This window comes from Acanthochromis polyacanthus, chromosome 12 (assembly GCF_021347895.1).
Source record: "Acanthochromis polyacanthus isolate Apoly-LR-REF ecotype Palm Island chromosome 12, KAUST_Apoly_ChrSc, whole genome shotgun sequence".
NCBI lineage: Eukaryota > Metazoa > Chordata > Actinopteri > Pomacentridae > Acanthochromis > Acanthochromis polyacanthus.
This window is the reverse complement of record NC_067124.1, coordinates 22897494-22915419: the sequence shown is the minus strand read 5'-3', so window position 1 is coordinate 22915419 and position 17926 is coordinate 22897494. Positions and strand designations below refer to the sequence as shown.

Genomic DNA, 17926 nt, shown 5'->3' with positions numbered 1-17926 from the left:
TGTAGAATCTACGGACATAATTCTTCTGTAGTTGGTTCAAATCATTTGATCCTTCCACCAGGAGTGGAGTGCAGTTATTTTTTCTATCTATCTATCTATCTATCTATCTATCTACCTCACAATGCATGATAAACAAATACTACAGTGAGTGTTGTGTAACCACACAATATAACCAAAAGTAAAGAAACCAAGAAAAAAAGACAAAGAATCAAGCAGGCATATAGCTTTGTTTGTTTGCTGTGTTGTAGGTGTGACTGTAGAATAGTCACATATTATTCCTCATTATATGATTACTTAAAGGCTACATTATTTAAATAAATAAAGAATTTTTCTACATGAAGTATTACAAGAAACTCTGAGCTGTGGTTTCGTAAGACAGCCTTTTGTATGTCTGATTTTACTGGTAGCTGGCGCTTGGACAGAAGTTACATCTGCAATGCAATGCAATCTCGTTTCTCAAATAGGAACGTGAAGAATACATCAGGTATGTCCAACCATGTTCCGATAGTAGATGGCAAATACAGCTGTGCTATTAACACTCTCACAGACTCATGCGCGCGCACACAAGTACAAGAACACACACACAGACACACACTCACACTCAGTACGGGTCTATTTAGTTGAAATGTATTTGCCTTTCTATATAGTTGTCCTCAAAAACTGTTGGAACACATTCAACTCTTTGGGGACTGAATTGGCCACTTGCATGCGCTGCAGTGTGAAGAGTGAAACAAATAATGAGTGGTTTTGTCAAGCAAGCAAGTCTTTCAAAACTGGGACAAAAACATTTCCCCATGGCCTCATGCAAATATCTCAGAAGGAGCAAACAGTGGATTTGTATGGTTTTTATGTCATCTGCCAAATATCAGATTTAGGAACACTGGTGTCAGAAAAGAACGCCAGAAGTAAAGTTTATTAACCCCTAACATACTGGAAACTCCTGTACTGAGACCAAAGCAGCATCTGTTGTAGAAACATAGATGTGTTCTTAAAGGCTTCCCAGTGTGGCACAGTCACTGAAGAAGTTGCCTTGTGTTAGTATGACTAAAATGGATGTAGCAGTTGTTGTGCTTTATTTCTGCTGCATCTAATTTAGCAGAATTGCGGTTAGGGTTCAGTAATATCATTCTCAACTGATGCACTGTTAGAAGGCTTAGAAGAAGCAAGAACCTAAATGGAAATCTCACTCTGCAGAAAATATCTGATTAGCAGTGGAATCTGATAAATGTTGTGGGTAGAAATGATGTCTGATCTGAGGCTCAGATTCATCTCTTATTCCATGAGATCTTAATTCTGGATAAAGTCTTGCTCAGATGGGATTTCTCAGATCAAACTCTGACCAGATGGAGGTCAGCTGTCAAACAGGGATCCATATGGGGGGGGTTTGATTTGGAAAATGTTGGCACTATCTGCAGCTGCACCTCACAGTCGATCCCAAACCCGGTCCAGAATATGTGCCACTGGCTCATGTAACTATTTAACCTCTTCACTCTGCGGCGACCTTCAGAGCTCACTCCAGACGGATTAATTGACTGTTGCTGAATTGAGGCCAAAATCAGTTTGGGATCAAACCTGCACTGCTGCTGCAGGAGAAACTCTTGTGTACCGTTTCCTGGAATGATGCCACGTTTCAAAGATTTCAAATCCTGTCACAGCAATTCACCGACTGAGAACAAATGAAAAGATATAATATACAGATCACTTCCAAACAAATTACTGTCTGCTGAGGCAGGAAGCTGCTATCTTCTTGGTTTTTATATGCAACATGCAGCTTGGGTTGACTCCCTGCATGGTGACATGTTGTGATTGGCCCAATGGGGCTTCCATCGCTTCACCTGAACACTTTGTGCTTCTTCATGTTTTCTCCTCAGTTTTATCTTTTCAGTGTGTAAATAACATTCAACCTAAACCGGATCCATATTGTGAACAAATTGCTATCTGCTGGATGCAGCGATGAGGGGCGGTTGTTCAGGGGTATCTATGGTAATTCTCTCTCTGGTGGTTCCTTTGTTCTCGGCCGTTTCTTGTCGTCTCTTGTCGTCCCTCCTTATAGGTATCTCGTTAGAAGAAAAGGTGGCAGAGAGCGCAATCAGGCTCTCCTTTCAATGCGTCCGCATGAAGCCTCGCCTCATCAAACAAAATGAGTGCGCCCTCGCCGCGCTTCACTGGGAATTTTCAATACCGCTGGTTATGAAGTATTAATAGCACTGTTCCTGACAAGTCAGATCCCCTTTTCTATCTCTCTCTCCTCCCCGTCCTCTGCCCTTTCATTCTCTTTCACTCTTTCTTTGTTTCTCCCTTCAAACTGCCTGTTTCTCTGTCCCAATTTTCCTTTCTCCCCTTTGTCGCACTGCACCTTTGTACTGTCTCCCCCTCTTTATTTTAAATCTGTCAGTTCCTGCGCAGTTCTTTTATTTTCTCTCTTTTTCTTTATGCATCTCTTGCTGCGTGTCACATGAGAGGGGACACTTTAGGAGGGAATCTTTTTTGTGTCAGTTCCAACACATCCTAAAACTGCTTTACAATTGCCATTCTCTGGATTCTTTCATCCAACACAGCTCACAGTATACACAATAGGAGTGTGTACATTTATACTTAAGTGGATCCAAACGACAGCAAGAGTTTCTTGCTCTGTTCTCTAATCTTTACAGAGAAGAAGAGTTTTATGTGCAAAACTGAATGTCCCACTTACATAATCTCTCCATGCATACGGTTTTGTTTTTTGTTGCTTTTAATTAAAATACAGGGTGACCCAAAAGTTTGGAAACAAATGAAAAGTCTATAATCCAAATAATATAATGTTATTTCAATAAATCAGTACCACAGATATATTCAGAAGAGTAACAGATTAGTGTAAAACAAACATATTTCGACATGTTCATGTTTGTTTCTTATACAAAGACGTGAACGTTTCCACCAACTGGTTACACTGGTATCTTCTGGAATGGATCTTCATTCATGCTTATGAAGGTTCCTCAAACTGGCCAGTAAATGTTGCCTCATAGTACTTTTGGATGTTTAAAAAAATTAAAACTGTCAGATACTTTACCATCAAGAGTTTTGAAATCTGACACTGATGACCTGCATTTTGAAGTTATGCTCCAGCACACCTGGACCTTATGGTTCTATTAATTTTCTTCCGAGTTATTGCACTCGGCAAATACTACGCTTTTAAGTTATTTTATTATGCTATAACAAAAATGGGTAAAATAACAGTGAATTCATGCACCCCCAACTCAAATAGACACTGCAGTTAAACTTTGTTTCCAAACTTTTGGGTCACCCTGTACATATAAACAGCGTCGTGCAAGAGCTGGCTCAAAGTTCAGTTCACACAAACTAGAAGGAAGTAGCTCATATCAGTTTCAAGGGGATTCCAGCGCTCTCATTCTAACTTGTTTCACTTGAGTCACATTATCACATTTGTTGAAGCGTGTTGTGATCACAAACACGCAAAACTGGATGTCAGTCCTTAAAGTCGATGAAGAAAGTTTTTGCCACTGACATATGTTCTATTTTGGTAGCAAAATGGACGCATTAGAGTTTAGCGTTGACTAAAAGCAAGCATGTTTAATGACCTTTTATAATGTAAATTAACAACAAAACCCTAAAAGTTAGATGGGTGGAATTCAGTTTGTAGTGCTAGTAGCACTGAAGAACGGCTGAAATATTACACAAGCTTGAAAATTTACTGCAAGAGCTTTTATCAAAGAACCTATACATTATATTTTTCTTAGCCATCTTCTGTTGCAGGCTGTGCAGTATTTACACTAGTCATTAGTTGCTAGTATGTCAGTACAATGTGAAAATCCACTTGTGTAACGTAACAAAGTGAACATCAATTTTGCATTAGAGTTTGCTGATGTTGTGTGGTAAATTCATGAGATGTGAGTGCAGATGGATTCAAACAGTTGGCAAGAAATTCAAGTTGCAAAAGATGCTACATGCTAACCAGCTACCTCCTTACTTGTAACTATTTTAGTCTGTCTCTTCATCACTCCATTCCTTGATCTCTTTCCAGGCCAAACTGTCCATATTTCTGACTCACTCTCTACCTCTATGCTTCACTTTCTACCTCTTCTTGCTTTGGTATCTGTTGTCTTGTGTTTAAGACCCATGCAACATGTTTCTTTATCTTTAAATCCTTCTCCATACTCTCTCAGCACTATTTAGAATTTTACATGTGTGCGTATCGCTTCTCGTGGCAGCTATCCATCCCACTTTGTTTCTCTTTCTCATATCTCTACCTCTGTGCCTTAATTCTCTGAACCCCAAAACCAACCAGCAGCTTGGAAAGCAGGTTGTATCTAAAAAAAAACAGTCAAAATTGGGTGGCCCTGTAGCTCAACTGGTTGAGGGAGCCACCCATAAATAAGGCCATCGTCCTGACGCAGCAGTTATGGCTTTAAGTCCGACCCATGGCCATTTACTGCATGTCTTTCCACCCATTCTTCTCCCCACGTTTCCTGTCCCTCTCTCTCACTGTGCGCTATAATAAAAGCAAAATGGCCCAAAAAAAGTATTTAAAAAAATATAGCCAATGTTAGTCCATTTATCAGTCACAAATGGTAAAAATGGAAAGACTGACGAAAAAATGCAAGCTGCCAGTGGTATTTGAAGATGTCTTTGATGTGCAGTTTGGTTAAAAAAAATTACCAAAAACTACATTTAAACTGTAAATTTTAATATTCCATCCATAATACTGTTTTTGACATGTTTAATTAAAAAAATGCATCGGAAAAATTATTTCCGGTGACCAGATTCTATGAAAAAACGCACTCCTTATTGTAACCATAAAACCATAGTCTGACTCAGCCATGAGCAACAGTCATCCAATGTTTCAGGGACTTTACAGCTGAACTGGACTGAGCTTCCTTCTGTGTCTACACACAGCAAATAACAAACAAGTATGGAAAAAAAACATTCTAAAAATGTACCTAGTAAATAGCTAGAATATGTAGAGTCACTATATTGTTCCTCTGTATTGGTAAAACACATGTTGATTCCAGTTTTTTTGGTCAAATATATAAAATCACCAAAATTTGACTTTTATTTTTCTGTTTTGGCATTACACCTTGGTCGTACTGCACAAAGCTATATTTAGGTTCTCTCAACTTTTAGTCATGGTTGTCCACAGAGGTGCAGGACTTTATATTGCAGTGAAAAATAACCTACAGTCAGTAAATGCGACAGGAGCAAATAAATGCCAGAAACTGCTTGGGGTTCATCTTTCTACCTCTTCTTGTCTTTGGATTGCTGCCTCCCTGCTATATTACCTTGCTGTCCTTCAAACCCCTTTACCCCTCTTTACTTGCATGTTTAACTACTATGCGTCCATCTCTACTTTCACCTCCATCACTCTCTTTTTGCAAGTCACCTTCTGAGACCTCTCAAAGTTTTCACCAGATGAGATCAAAGTACCTGGTTGTTTTGCCTTCAAACCGGTACACTTTCTCACTCCAGTCATCAAGGTCGGGGGATTGAACTTGTCCAAGCACTGTTGTCGGGAGAATACCTGTCAGGAGACAGGAAGTGAAAGACACACAAAAAAGTCAAAAAATGCATTAGCTTTGAGAGGAATTAGTCTTGAGCACAAGGGATCCCTGTGGTACAACCGAAATATTAAGAGTGAAGGGAAGAAAGTGGAGGCTTCTTTAAGGAGATAAGGTGACGGGCGACGCCTCATTGGCACGCATGGTCATGGTTTGACTGCACAGCAGGAGGATGTGCACACATTAGAATCGCTCACACAGTGTTTTTCCCCCCTCTCCCAAAAAAAGCTGAACACAGCGCTGTAATCTCTTTAGCCGTGAAATCAGCAGCCTTTTAAAAATGCCTCCTGTTTATGTGCCCGTCAAACCTGGGACTTAAGCTGGAGTTAATTGTTTGCTTCATGGCATGATGTTGAGGTACGTGATGGATTCGTATTAGCAGGTTAATGCACTTTCATGTGGAAAGGCCCCGGAGAGGGGATCCACTAAAAATACATTACAGAAAACCTTAATTTTTCCAGCAAATTACAGCAGGCTGACAGATGGTATGAAACACTAAATAAGTGATGTAGGCTGGAGCGGGAGGCTGTGAGCAGTCGACTGTGACAAGTACAGCTTTAACAACATGAGCACAGAGCACTCAGGAGGCGGTGGGAGGGACACTAGTGGACCCGAAGGTTAGAGGAGCCAGTTTGTGATCAGAAAAACACCAGTTTGCATATCTGAGACCGGCTGTTGAACTCTGAACTGGAACAATAAATTACGAGTGAATGACAAATGCTCTATTCTTCATCTACAGCTACCATGAGGATGCCCTCCAGCAAGAATGCCTAACCTCTCCACTGGAATAAAACCGTGCTAGCTTGCACTGTGAGGCTTTCAGGTCTGAAATGCGAAAAAAAAAATATTCCTGGATAAATCAAGGTTATCAAGGAAAAAAAAACAAAAAAATAAAAGTAAAAATAAGTAATAAGCAGCTGAAAAAGCAGCAGAAAAAATCAAAAAGACCTAATTTTTGTAGGTGTGAACAGCACAAGATTGCAAAAAAGGCCATTAATTCAGTTTTGATCAGCATGATGCTACTTTACAAGTATTTTGCATCGGTTCACTTTCATCCCCTACTAAATCTACTAAATCACAGAAAAGCCCAGGGCCCATTTCACAAAAGCGATTTGCAGGCACTGCTCACACCGAAAATGGCGGCAGCGTTACGTTTCCCAAATGGAAATTACAGATACATTTGCGGATCCTACAGGGCTCTTGCATGCTTATGTCTTGTATACTGTTTGTTTTGATGAGTGGAATGTATGAAATGACTGAAAACATCTGATGTTTTATTTGCAGCTTGCATGTTGCAAATTTAGTTAAACAGACCCATGTGGGCTTAATTTTGCCAGAGGATGCCTTATGCTACATGGATGGAATGCAATGAGAAACTTCGATGAAAATCGACCTGCTTTTGGGGCAATGTAGTCAATATAGAAGGCTGTAAAACACTTCTGAGATCTGGCACCTTTAAAATTGTATAGGAATAAATATCTTTATAAAGAAAATACAGAACAAGGCAGAGGTGAAATCAAAATAACTGCTTTTAAAAAAAATACATTTAAAGTCATTCATTGTAATGTGTTGCATATGTCAAGCATATATCAGACAAAAACTCCATTATCTTGAATCATGAAAATTTGTCCACAATCTAACACTGGACAATATTCTAGAGAAAACCCCCATCAAAACACAATATATACAGCTTCATGAAAAAATTCTGAACAAGGCTGGTTAAAGCTTAATAGAAAACATGTTGATTCTGTACAGCCCTTTGTTGTCTTTATCAATTTAGTGGCAAAAATTGAACAAACGTACCTTCATAACTGTAGACAATAAAGTTGGTGTGTCCAGGTGAGTGTGGGTGGTCATTCCTGTCGCCGATGACAACTGTTAATGTGCTGGTGGAGCTCATTGGGGGAGAGCCACTATCAATCATGAGAATTGGAAGGCGGTATTCCTTCTGGCGTTCCCGATCGAAAGTGCGAAGGGCGGTGATGGCTGCACTGCCATTCCGGAAGTCCGTCAGATTGAAGTTGGTGGCGTCGGACGTGAGCATCAGTAGCCGTATGGAGAACGGGCCACCATTGGTGGAGGTGTCGCGGTCAGTGGCGTGAAGGAGCAGGGAGGTTTCATTCATTCGCACCGCCTCTGGTGCTGCTGTGTTCTCCCAAACGACAGGCTTATAGGGGACTTCAAACTCCGGGCCGTTGTCATTAACGTCAAGCACAGTCACCATGACGATGGAGGTTCCAGCAAGGGGTGGATTCCCAGCATCTGTCGCAAGGACCATGATTCTATGCTGCGAGATTTTCTCCCTGTCCAGAGAATCAGCCACCACCACCCAGCCAGACTGGTCCACTAGGAACTGACTGTAGGGGTCTGACTCTTTGGAAATACTGTAAGAAAAGCGTCCATTTTGGCCTGAGTCCAGATCAGAAGCTGTAACCTGAGCAACAATTGTCCCCACAGGTACATCTTCAGACAAGGCTGGTGACTCATAGAACTGTGGGAAGAATACGGGAGCGTGATCATTGGAGTCTTCCACCTGAACGAGACAGTAGGCCAGGCTGAAAAAATCAGCATCTTCAGCCTTTAGGGTCAGATTGAAAGTCCTCTCATGAGGCTTCTCAAAGTCGACCTTCTTCTTAAGTTTTACCACGCCACGTCGATTCACTTTGTCCGTCTCTACGAAGAACTTCCTGTCCTCATCACCACCGACGATGCTGAAGGTTACCACAGCGTTCTCGCCCTCGTCTCCGTCTGTGGCAGAAACTACAAGAACTTCACTATTGACTTCAAGGTCCTCTGTCACCTGATAAACAAAGAGAGGTCCAAGATTTATTATTATTATTACATATGATAATGCAAGAAATGTGATTTAGTCACGTTGACTAACCTGAGTGGTGTAGACCCTCTGAGTGAAGACAGGTGGATGATCATTGACATCTGAAACCATAATAGTAGCTGTTCCTGTCCCGGCCAAACCCCCACCATCTCGGGCCTCCACCACCACCAGATACCGGTCCTCCACCTCCCGGTCCAGGGAACGTAGAACTGTATAGATGGTCCCTGTTGTGGCATTGATGGAGAACAGGTTGAGGTTGATCTCGTTGCGAATGTTCCTGATGATGCTATAGGTGAGCATGGCGTTCTTCCCCTCATTGGGGTCATCCAGGTCCATGGCACGCATCTCCATGACGGAGGTGTCGGCAGGCGAATTTTCAGGCACTTGGCCGACAAAACATCCGTCTACTTCCAGAGCCGGGCATGGGAAGAAGGGGGCGTTGTCGTTAATGTCTCGGACTTCTAACAGCACATCAGCAAATCCTGTGAGACCTGCGCCTCCCTCGTCTGTGGCGAGTACGAGGAATCTCCAGGCAGGGCGCTCCTCGCGGTCCAGGCGGCGTTGAGCGTAGATTCTCCCAGTGCGCTCGTCAATGGTGAACTCACCACCAGCACCCTGACCGTGGAGGGAGTAACGGAGAGCAGTTTGGTCGGCTTCCTGATCTGGATCTGTTGCTGACACCTGTGAAAATTACACATGACAAAAGTGAAGATTAGCTTTTAAAAATGAAGATTTCTTTAAATACACAAAACATGTGGGCCATATGGGGCTTTTGGTAGTGATCTTTCACTTCACAGTGCGGAAACAAAATATAAAAAGGTATATCAGCGCAGATATGATAAAATCTATTAGAAATATGGATAAATAAGTTGGGAAATATGACTATCTTTAGAACACAATTAAAAACTTCAAACATTCTTTAACCACCCTGATCTGAGTGGATCTCAGTGGGAAGCCAAACTTCATAAGCACTGTGGCATCCATAGAATTTGTAACTGAATGAAAGTGGTTGAAGAGGTATTCAGATCCTTTTAAATGTAATGTACCAATATAGTGATGTAGAAGTACTCTGTTACAAGTAAAAATCCTGCATACAAAATCTCACTTAAGTAAAAGTACATAGATTTTAGCAGAATAATGTATTTAAATATTAAAGTAAATGTTTAACTGATTTACTATGATAAATGACATTATTAGATCATTAATATTTAATGATTAAAGAGCATGTAGCTGCTGGAGGTGGAGCTGGTTCTGACTACTTTGTATACACTTTTTTTACAGGACAGCAGATAAAACTGAGGGGTCTTGAGATAATCAACAGGAAAGGAAAGATGCTGTAATCTGTTTCCAGTGTTTGGATTTTTTTTTCTCTAAATTTTGATGTTTGGGAAAAACTGGATCATTTCAACATTTTTTGCTCTGGAAATAGTGCAAAGTTTAGAGGAAGAAATCACTATTTGGTGGAGCTGTTAACTCCTCAAAGATATCTGAAATTAGACCTCGACTACAGACTATTAGTTAGATGTCAGAAGCCAAAAATGCTGGAAAACATTGGTTAAATCTTTTGACAGTGACTTCTCACATAATCTACTGTGTAAAATCTTCATCTTTAAAGTAACTTGCAATTAAAGCTGTTAAATAAGAGGAGCAACGTACAATACTAGCAGTAGAAGTATAATCTAACATGAAGTGGAAACAGCATCAGTAGCTCAAAATTATGCAGTACAGTACTTTTCACCGCTGCCAAAGAAAGGCTTAAGACAATCCAGTTGCCTTGAAGCTTCTGTGTTACAGACTAAAGGCCTTCAAAAAAAGTGGTTGTTGGATTGTCCAACATTGTCTTAAGCTGTAACTTTCTAAGAGCAAGAACTTCTGCCTTTGAAAGAAGCCATTCACAATAGATGCTTTTGTGTTTGGTGGAAAATACATTCGACACATACTGTGGCAGTTCGATCCACTGCTATTGTTTGCCTTTAACATCAACTACACCCAACAAATGTATGTTCAGTATAGCCTTTGAAAAAGTCTTATCTGCTTGGTGATAAAATGTCATACAGATTCTTGTGGACACAGATGCACAAAGTACTCTGGCCTTTAAGCTAGATGCCGTATTTATAACTTAAACTCAAACTTTATTCAAAATATCTGAACTGCTTTTTTGTATGAAATGTTGGCTAATCAAATTTTTAAATAGTGTTAGAAACACTTGTTTAAAATTACAACATTTTAACTCCAAAAACAACCAATATGCAAAAAAACAAACAAAAAAAAAAACAATGACAGACTTGACATCCTCCTGGGAATAAAGTGGCTTTTCTTTTTAAGAAGCCTGCAGTGAAATGAAGCCGTCGGCTGTCACATTTGTAGTAGCAAGCTGGTCACAGCAGCCATGTTTTCAATTCAATAACATTGTTCTCCTTTAAAGAAACTATTGCTTTTGTTCTTTTTGCACCGAGGAGTTTCCTATCAAAACAGTTGAATTGCTTTTTCATTATGTACAAATGTCAAGCCCAGCAAATACGACATGAGGCAGGGAGCTGATTGCAGCGGCTGCCCTCGCACACGGGGACTCGACAACACAGGAATAAACATTTCTCTGTTGCTTTGTCCTGTTCGCTTAATTAACCTGCCTTCCTGCTATCTCTCTGAACGAGGGGGACAAGAGCAGCAGCGACGAGACGAGCTCTCACATCTGTCACTGCGACACACAATGCAATTAAAAGTTAATAGACGCCGACAAAAGCAAGGGGAAAGTACACTTTTACCCTTTCTTCTCCTCTCCTCTCACCAGAGGGTTTGTTTACAGAAGTCTTTGAAGTCCCCCTCCACCACCACCACCACCACCACCACCCTCTTCTGCTGCCACCTCTCTTATGTTGGCTCCTTGCATTTCCTGACAATGTGATGCAGGTACACAATATTGAAGATGAGCAGTCACGGCGCCACTGAGGAGCCTGCCGCACAGGTGAAGTCAAAAAATATTCATTTCAAATTGGATTTTCCCCTCCGTTCGCTATCTGCTGAATTGTATTAGTACACAGGGCTGAAAGCGGCGCGCGCCGAGGGAGGGCCCGGCCGCCGCGCGCCAGAAAAACTATTGAGACCGTTAGAGAGGAACCGAACGCACATCAAATCAATTCCAGCAGGCGAGGGGAAGCAGGCTCAGGTTGAGGACTCGGTGACACATGCCTCTCTGACAGGGATTACTTCCCTGCCCTCCAAGACGCGCTTCCACCTTTTTAATCTGATTTAGCTTGGCGGCACATGCATATTACTGTGAATTACCGGAGATAGGTGTGACGAAAGGCGGATGAAAACCGCAGCAGAAGAAGGAGAGCGACTCTGACTTTTCTGAAGCAACTTTTCAGATGGTAGGTACTTCCTGTCAGGAGGTTTTGGAAATCTTGGTGTCACTATTGGCTGATATTGTGTTAAACAATGTCATACATGTGTGATGTGTTAGTCTGTGGACACCGGATCTCTGCTGAGGTGTCGCTGCAGGCTAATTCCCCTCTACGTTTGAAGCGTAACCAACACTATTAGATTTGTCGGCATTAAATCTGATACATTTTCACATGTTGCTCGTATAAACTTTAAAGGTTTTCACAACAAGCTCACTTATGTTGGAGGGAGGTGCGACTTTCTCATGTTTACTTTTTAAACAGTTTCATGTGGACCGGTTGGACATCTGATCAGTGCTCATGCTTAAAGAATTTAGCTCAACAGTAAAACAATTCTACCATGCTTCCAACCCATCCATTCATCCATTTTCTGTATCCGCCAACAGTGCACAGGGTCACAGAGGGGCTGGAATGTATCCCAGCATGCACTGAGTTAGAGAAAGTACAGTCTGACCAGTTCATTAACCTTTAATGACGGAAGTTACAGTTAGTTTGGCTTTATTTGGGCTAACTGGCTACAATGGACCAAACACTGGTGATCTTGTATAACCAGCGCTATGAAAAGGGTTGCAAATCAACTTAATGTCCTTAATGATTCTTTGAGATTTAAATAAAGCTAAAAGGAATAAAGAACCATTTTCTAGATAAAAGCTAAAAAAAATCTAATGTAAAATTTGCACCATTTCTGGGTCCCTTCCCTTATAATGCATTTAATACTTTGGGTTCTGGACTGTTGGCCAGACAGAACAAGATAATGCATAATGCCAGCTTGGGATCTGGGAAACTGTGAGGAGTATTTGTTCCAGCTTTGTGATGTTTTATAGACCAAAAGATGATTGAAATGAACCATTAGTTGTGGCTCTAATTTTAAGCTGTAACTTGCCATCAAACCAAAGCACTCCAATAAAAATGAAGAATCTTTAGTACCACATAAAGTACATGAAGAACCGTCCCATAAATGTAGACGTTCTTCAGTTGGGAATGGCACTTTGAAGAACCAGAGTCTTTTGAGGAGCCATTATTTTCAGAAGACTGAAAATCTTTTTTAAAAGCCACAACATTCTACCATTCACACAGGCGTACTGACCTCCAGGATGAACACAGGGAGCTGTGTGAGCTCCTCCGTCACTGATGCGTGGTACTCGGTCTGGCTGAAAACAGGCGCCTCGTCGTTGCGGTTGACCACGTGAACCACCACCAGCGTCTCATTCTCCCACTTCCCATCAGAGGCGACCAGCCGGAGCTCGTAGCGCTGCTCCATCTCGTAGTCCAGCGGCTGAGCCACAAAGATGGTGCCCACCTCAGGCTCCACGTCAAAGGTGCCCATTGTGTTTCCTGAGGTGATCTGGTAGCGCAGTTTGGCGTTGGCGCCTGGAGGGAGGAAATGGAGCAGCGGTCAGTTTGCGTTTGTTTCGCGTTTTTTGTGGATCCTTTCTATGGTGCTGATCCTGCTGTTCAGCTTTGTAAGGTGAATGCAGAAAAGGAGGATTTTCTTACTGTTGAAATAAGAAGAATTTTTGGACATCTAAATTTTAAATTGTACATTTAAGGAAGAGTACTACTACTGTGCTACTGCTACTAAATGGATGTAGCATTTGTTGTCCTATATTTTAAGAAAAATTTCTTGATTAAAATTAAAGTTTGAGTTGTTGCCTAGATTTTCAAAGCTCACGATTGTCTGGTGAGAAACCTATTGTATTTCTAAATTCTCCCACGTGTGTCTTATCCATAGATCCTAAGGTTGTTCTTTTGAATCAAAGTCTTGTCACTGATTGATTTTGGATATTTTTTCCAGGGGGAATCTTCATAAAATAAAATAGGGCTTAAAGGGTTAGTACAAAATGTGTAGATTACTGAGCTGCCATGAGTTTTCTATTGTTGTAACTGTCAAATTTCTCAGGAAAGGCACCCAAGAACACAACACACAATACAGGTCATAAGAGGTTACAAAGAAATCAGGGAGGCAAACAAACACGGGAGCCGGCAGAAGTAGAATCCAGTAACACAGGCAAGGTTAAGAAAACAATAAGGATCAGACAGGATGGCAAAGAACAGAGCCTGGCAAAGAAAAGGCACATGGCATGAAGACAAGACAGGGAGGCTGGGAGGATATACACTAAGGAGGCTGATTAGCAGAATGGGAACAGGTGAACAGTAGGAGCAGGGGCAGGTCAGGTGGGAGTAGATGATAAAAAACAGACTGAAAGAAAGACAGAAAACCAAAAACTCTTTAAAAGTTCAAGTTTTGAGATAAGGTGTCAGAAGAATCTTTGAGTATGTCAGCGACGGCGTTATGGATAAAAATAACCTTTGAATATTAAAAAAATGCGGTACATGGTAGGTAACATATAAACCTGATTATAATAAACACACAGTGAATCTAAAGACTGAACTGAACGGCCACAACATGAGCTGTCCAGTGGAGCTCTTATTGTGAAAATAAACTTTTGAATGATATTGGAGTAGATTTACCAGCAGAAACCCCCCCCCCCTCAAATGTTTGATTGGCAGCAGACACACACACAGACTGATGACCCCGTGTGGACAGCAGCAACAAATATGAAATATTTGTGAGGAAAACAGGCGTGTGGCTCACAGTGGGGCTCATTAGATGCTTCACTCTCCTCCACACTTCCTCTCTCTCACACACATACAGTCATGTTTCCATCACATAGGATTGACTAAATCTGATTTCCTGGAGACTTACCATGACCTAAACTTACCCCAACCTTAAACCAGGTTCATTAACTTAAAAAAAACTATTGATTTACATTTTGTTTGTGTGCAAGCAGCAATGGCTCCACCAGGTGAGTAGTACAAATACACACATTTATGCTGTGCTGAAACCCTCCCCAGCCCTTCTCCTGAGGTATTTCCTGGCTAGATAAGATATATAGTGTCTCCGGGTCCACCTCAGGGGTCTCCCACCTGTTGGACGTGCCTGGAAAGCTACGTTGGGCCTCGTACGGGATGCATCCTGATCAGAAGCCTGAACCAACACAAAGGGGAAGCAGATCTACTCCGAGCTCCCTCCAGATGTCTGAGCTCCTCGTTCTGAGAAAATCATTTCGCCCGCCTGCATTTGGGACCTCATTCATTCGGTCACAGGTGAAGGTCGGAACGTACCTCGACTGGTAAAATCCACAGCTTTGCCTTCAGGCTCAGCTCCCTCTTCACCACAACGCTCTTGTACAACGTCTGCATTACTGCTGACTCTGTCTGTCACTCCAGTTTACCTTCACTCGTAAACAAGACGCCGAGATTCTTAAGCACCTTCACTTGGGACTCACTTTCAGCTCGGAGTGTTGACACCCTTACAAACTTTAATTTCTTTATATTTTCCTCACCTCTCTCCCCGCCAGCTTTGATCTCCTACTCTACTTTTCTGTCTGCTCCTTAAGGGCTGGTCAAAACAGAAAAACAGTCACAGACAAAAGGATATTCTGAAAGGATTATGAGCAAAACTAGCTAATAGTTCTATCTCTACTTTCTTGTATAAAGTTCACTGAAGTTGAACTTGACGCACCAAATAAATAATGTAGACATACTTTTTCCTCAATAGTGAATCCACCAATTGCGGTGACTCTCCTGGCCTTTGTATTCCATAACATCTTTCCTCTCTTCCCTCCATCCATTTTCCTTCCATTCTTTTCATTCTCCCTCCATCATCATTTCCCCTCCTTACACCTCAGATAAATATTTTTTCCTCATTTCCCTCTCATTCATCTGTCCTCTCCTTCCCTCTCCACATCCTTTCAGATGAAGTGAAGTAATGCCAACACACACATGGCCGTGGTAAACACACACATGTACACACACACACAGATGCATGTTCAGAGCCCAGAGGCAGGTCTGTCTGGGTCCGGCTCGCTCTCTGTTTACCGGCACCAAGGAGACTTTAGGAGACAAACACCATCTGTGGAGACATGGAGGACCTTCATTATGACACTGAAGAGTATGTGCGCTTGTGTGTGTTTGAGGAAAAACTTAAGTGCACCGGTCCGTCACAGCCTCTGAGCACGATCTGTCGTGACACTCACCGAGCAGCTTAGTGTGTGTGTGTAAATGTGAGTGTCGGTAAATGTGTGGACGGGGAGTAGCTCCAGCGGTTTTTGCCTCCGGCAGCCTCCCTAATGATCAGTCTGGCCATATGGTGTTGCCCTCTTAACGCACACACACAAATACGCACACACACACCACACACAGAGAGACACACGCTAGGGGATAGGGCTGATTTAATTCGCAGCATAGCAGGAGGCCCAAAATTGAGATTAAGGTCAGATCTCTGCTCCTCGTGAGGTGGACCGGAGGGGAAAGTCGTCCCTGAGCATTGACTGCAGGTTGACACTCTGAAGGACTAAACTCGTCACTGGAGGAAGATTCATTTCACTTTAAAACCGCATTAGAAAGTATCACATGTTGTGGCTTCAGATGACTGCAAGAGATACTGCAGATTTTTAAATTCAGCTAACTGCAGTACCCAGAAATCTCGTGTAGCGATGCCTTTTAAACAGTGTTTCCTATAAAGTGACAGGAAACATGGCTCAGAGGTTTTTAGCTGGGTAATGTTGGAGCAAATCTTCAACTATAATTTGTAATATGTACCTTCAAATGACACATAATTAGCTCAGATTATTTATTTTGTACCTCTGAATTCTTCCCTCTGAATGCTACAAACAGTAAGTTAAAGCCAAAGCTGAAGTGCACATCTTTATTATTATAGAGCAGTGTGTCCTAGCATGGCTGTGAGTGAGCTAGCAGGAGGGCCCTATATTTATGTCTTTTCAGTTGGTTGCTCTGTCAAATTAAGTAATTATCATCCCACTGCGACTCATACTAAATTCATGTCAAATGGTTGATGCTGTAATTAAATTTTTTCTGCAAAGTTTAGATATATCTGAAAATTCATGCACTTGAAAAAACAAACACACATCTAAAGGTTGATAAGGAACAGAATGAAATGATAATGTAATGGATGCAAAGCTGTAATGTTGATGCGCAGTACTTTTATAACCTTTTCTGACCAGCAATACCATGGAGTTAACTTTCTATCTTTATTCAAGAGTGTTATCTTTCAGTTCGAAAGCATTATTTGTTCATTTTACATTCAGATTTTGTAATGTTTTCTTAGTCCCTACTTGGGTGCAAATCTGCTCTGCTCTGCTCCTGCACTCAGATATATTATTATTGGCAAATAACAGCAGCAGGTATGATGTTGACCAACAAAAACATCACTGCCTCTATGCTCACTTTACTTCTTAAAGCATCCCTTACATGCATTTACTCTGTAACCACATTCCTCCACTCCCAACCCTTCAGGGCTTATTATATTGATCCTCTTGTATTCTTGCAGGACTTTACAACACCCATTGCACTCAAATTTAAAGCCCACCAATACAATATTATAGAAGCATTTTTTTTTCCAGTCATGACCGTGGGAATACCTTTCATCTCTTACAGTGTAAACACAGCTAAGAGACTCTAGAGACTGCAGAAAAACTCAATGTGTGTTGCACTGAACAGAATATTCCATGTGCATGTGGCAACAGAATATTTAGCAAGTCTCATTTCATTTAGTAGACTTGTTAGGAATTCTGATTGTTTGCCTTTGGATTATTAACATTTGTTAGAGAGCTCTTATCTTATATTCGTCATCATCACTTTTTGTGCGTACAGTAAAACCACTTGTTCGGTACAACATGCAAATACTGGAGTCGCACACACACACACACACACACACACACACACACACACACACACACACACACACACACACACACACACACACACACACACACACACACACACACACACACACACGTGTGTCTTGCTATCATTGTGGGGACTTACCATTGACTCCCATTCATATCTAACCCCTAACCCTTACCCTAACCCCAACCCTAACCAAAACAATGGCTAACCCTAAAGAAACATTTTTGCACTTTTACTTCTTTCAGTAACAACAACATGGCCAAGAAAACACTGTTTAAACTTGTGGGGACCGAAATGAGATCCCCACAAGTGACATAGTTTTCGGTTTTCCTACAGTTGTGGGGACATTTGGTCCCCACAATATAGCAGAAACATGGGCACACACACACACACACACACACACACACACACACACACACACACACACA

The 17926-nt window shown here is 41.6% G+C and overlaps 1 protein-coding gene across 1 annotated transcript in view; it reads right to left on the bottom strand.

Annotated features, from left to right (window-relative positions):
- Positions 1-17926, bottom strand: part of si:dkey-22o22.2 (neural-cadherin) — a 165843-nt gene that overhangs the window by 23293 nt on the left and 124624 nt on the right. Inside the window, exons 17-20 of the mRNA XM_022216146.2 lie at positions 12874-13157; positions 8437-9066; positions 7356-8352; positions 5422-5515 (exon numbers count right to left, since the gene is read on the bottom strand). Of these exons, the coding sequence (XP_022071838.2) occupies positions 5422-5515; positions 7356-8352; positions 8437-9066; positions 12874-13157 (2005 nt within the window). The remainder of the gene's footprint in view (positions 1-5421; positions 5516-7355; positions 8353-8436; positions 9067-12873; positions 13158-17926) is intronic.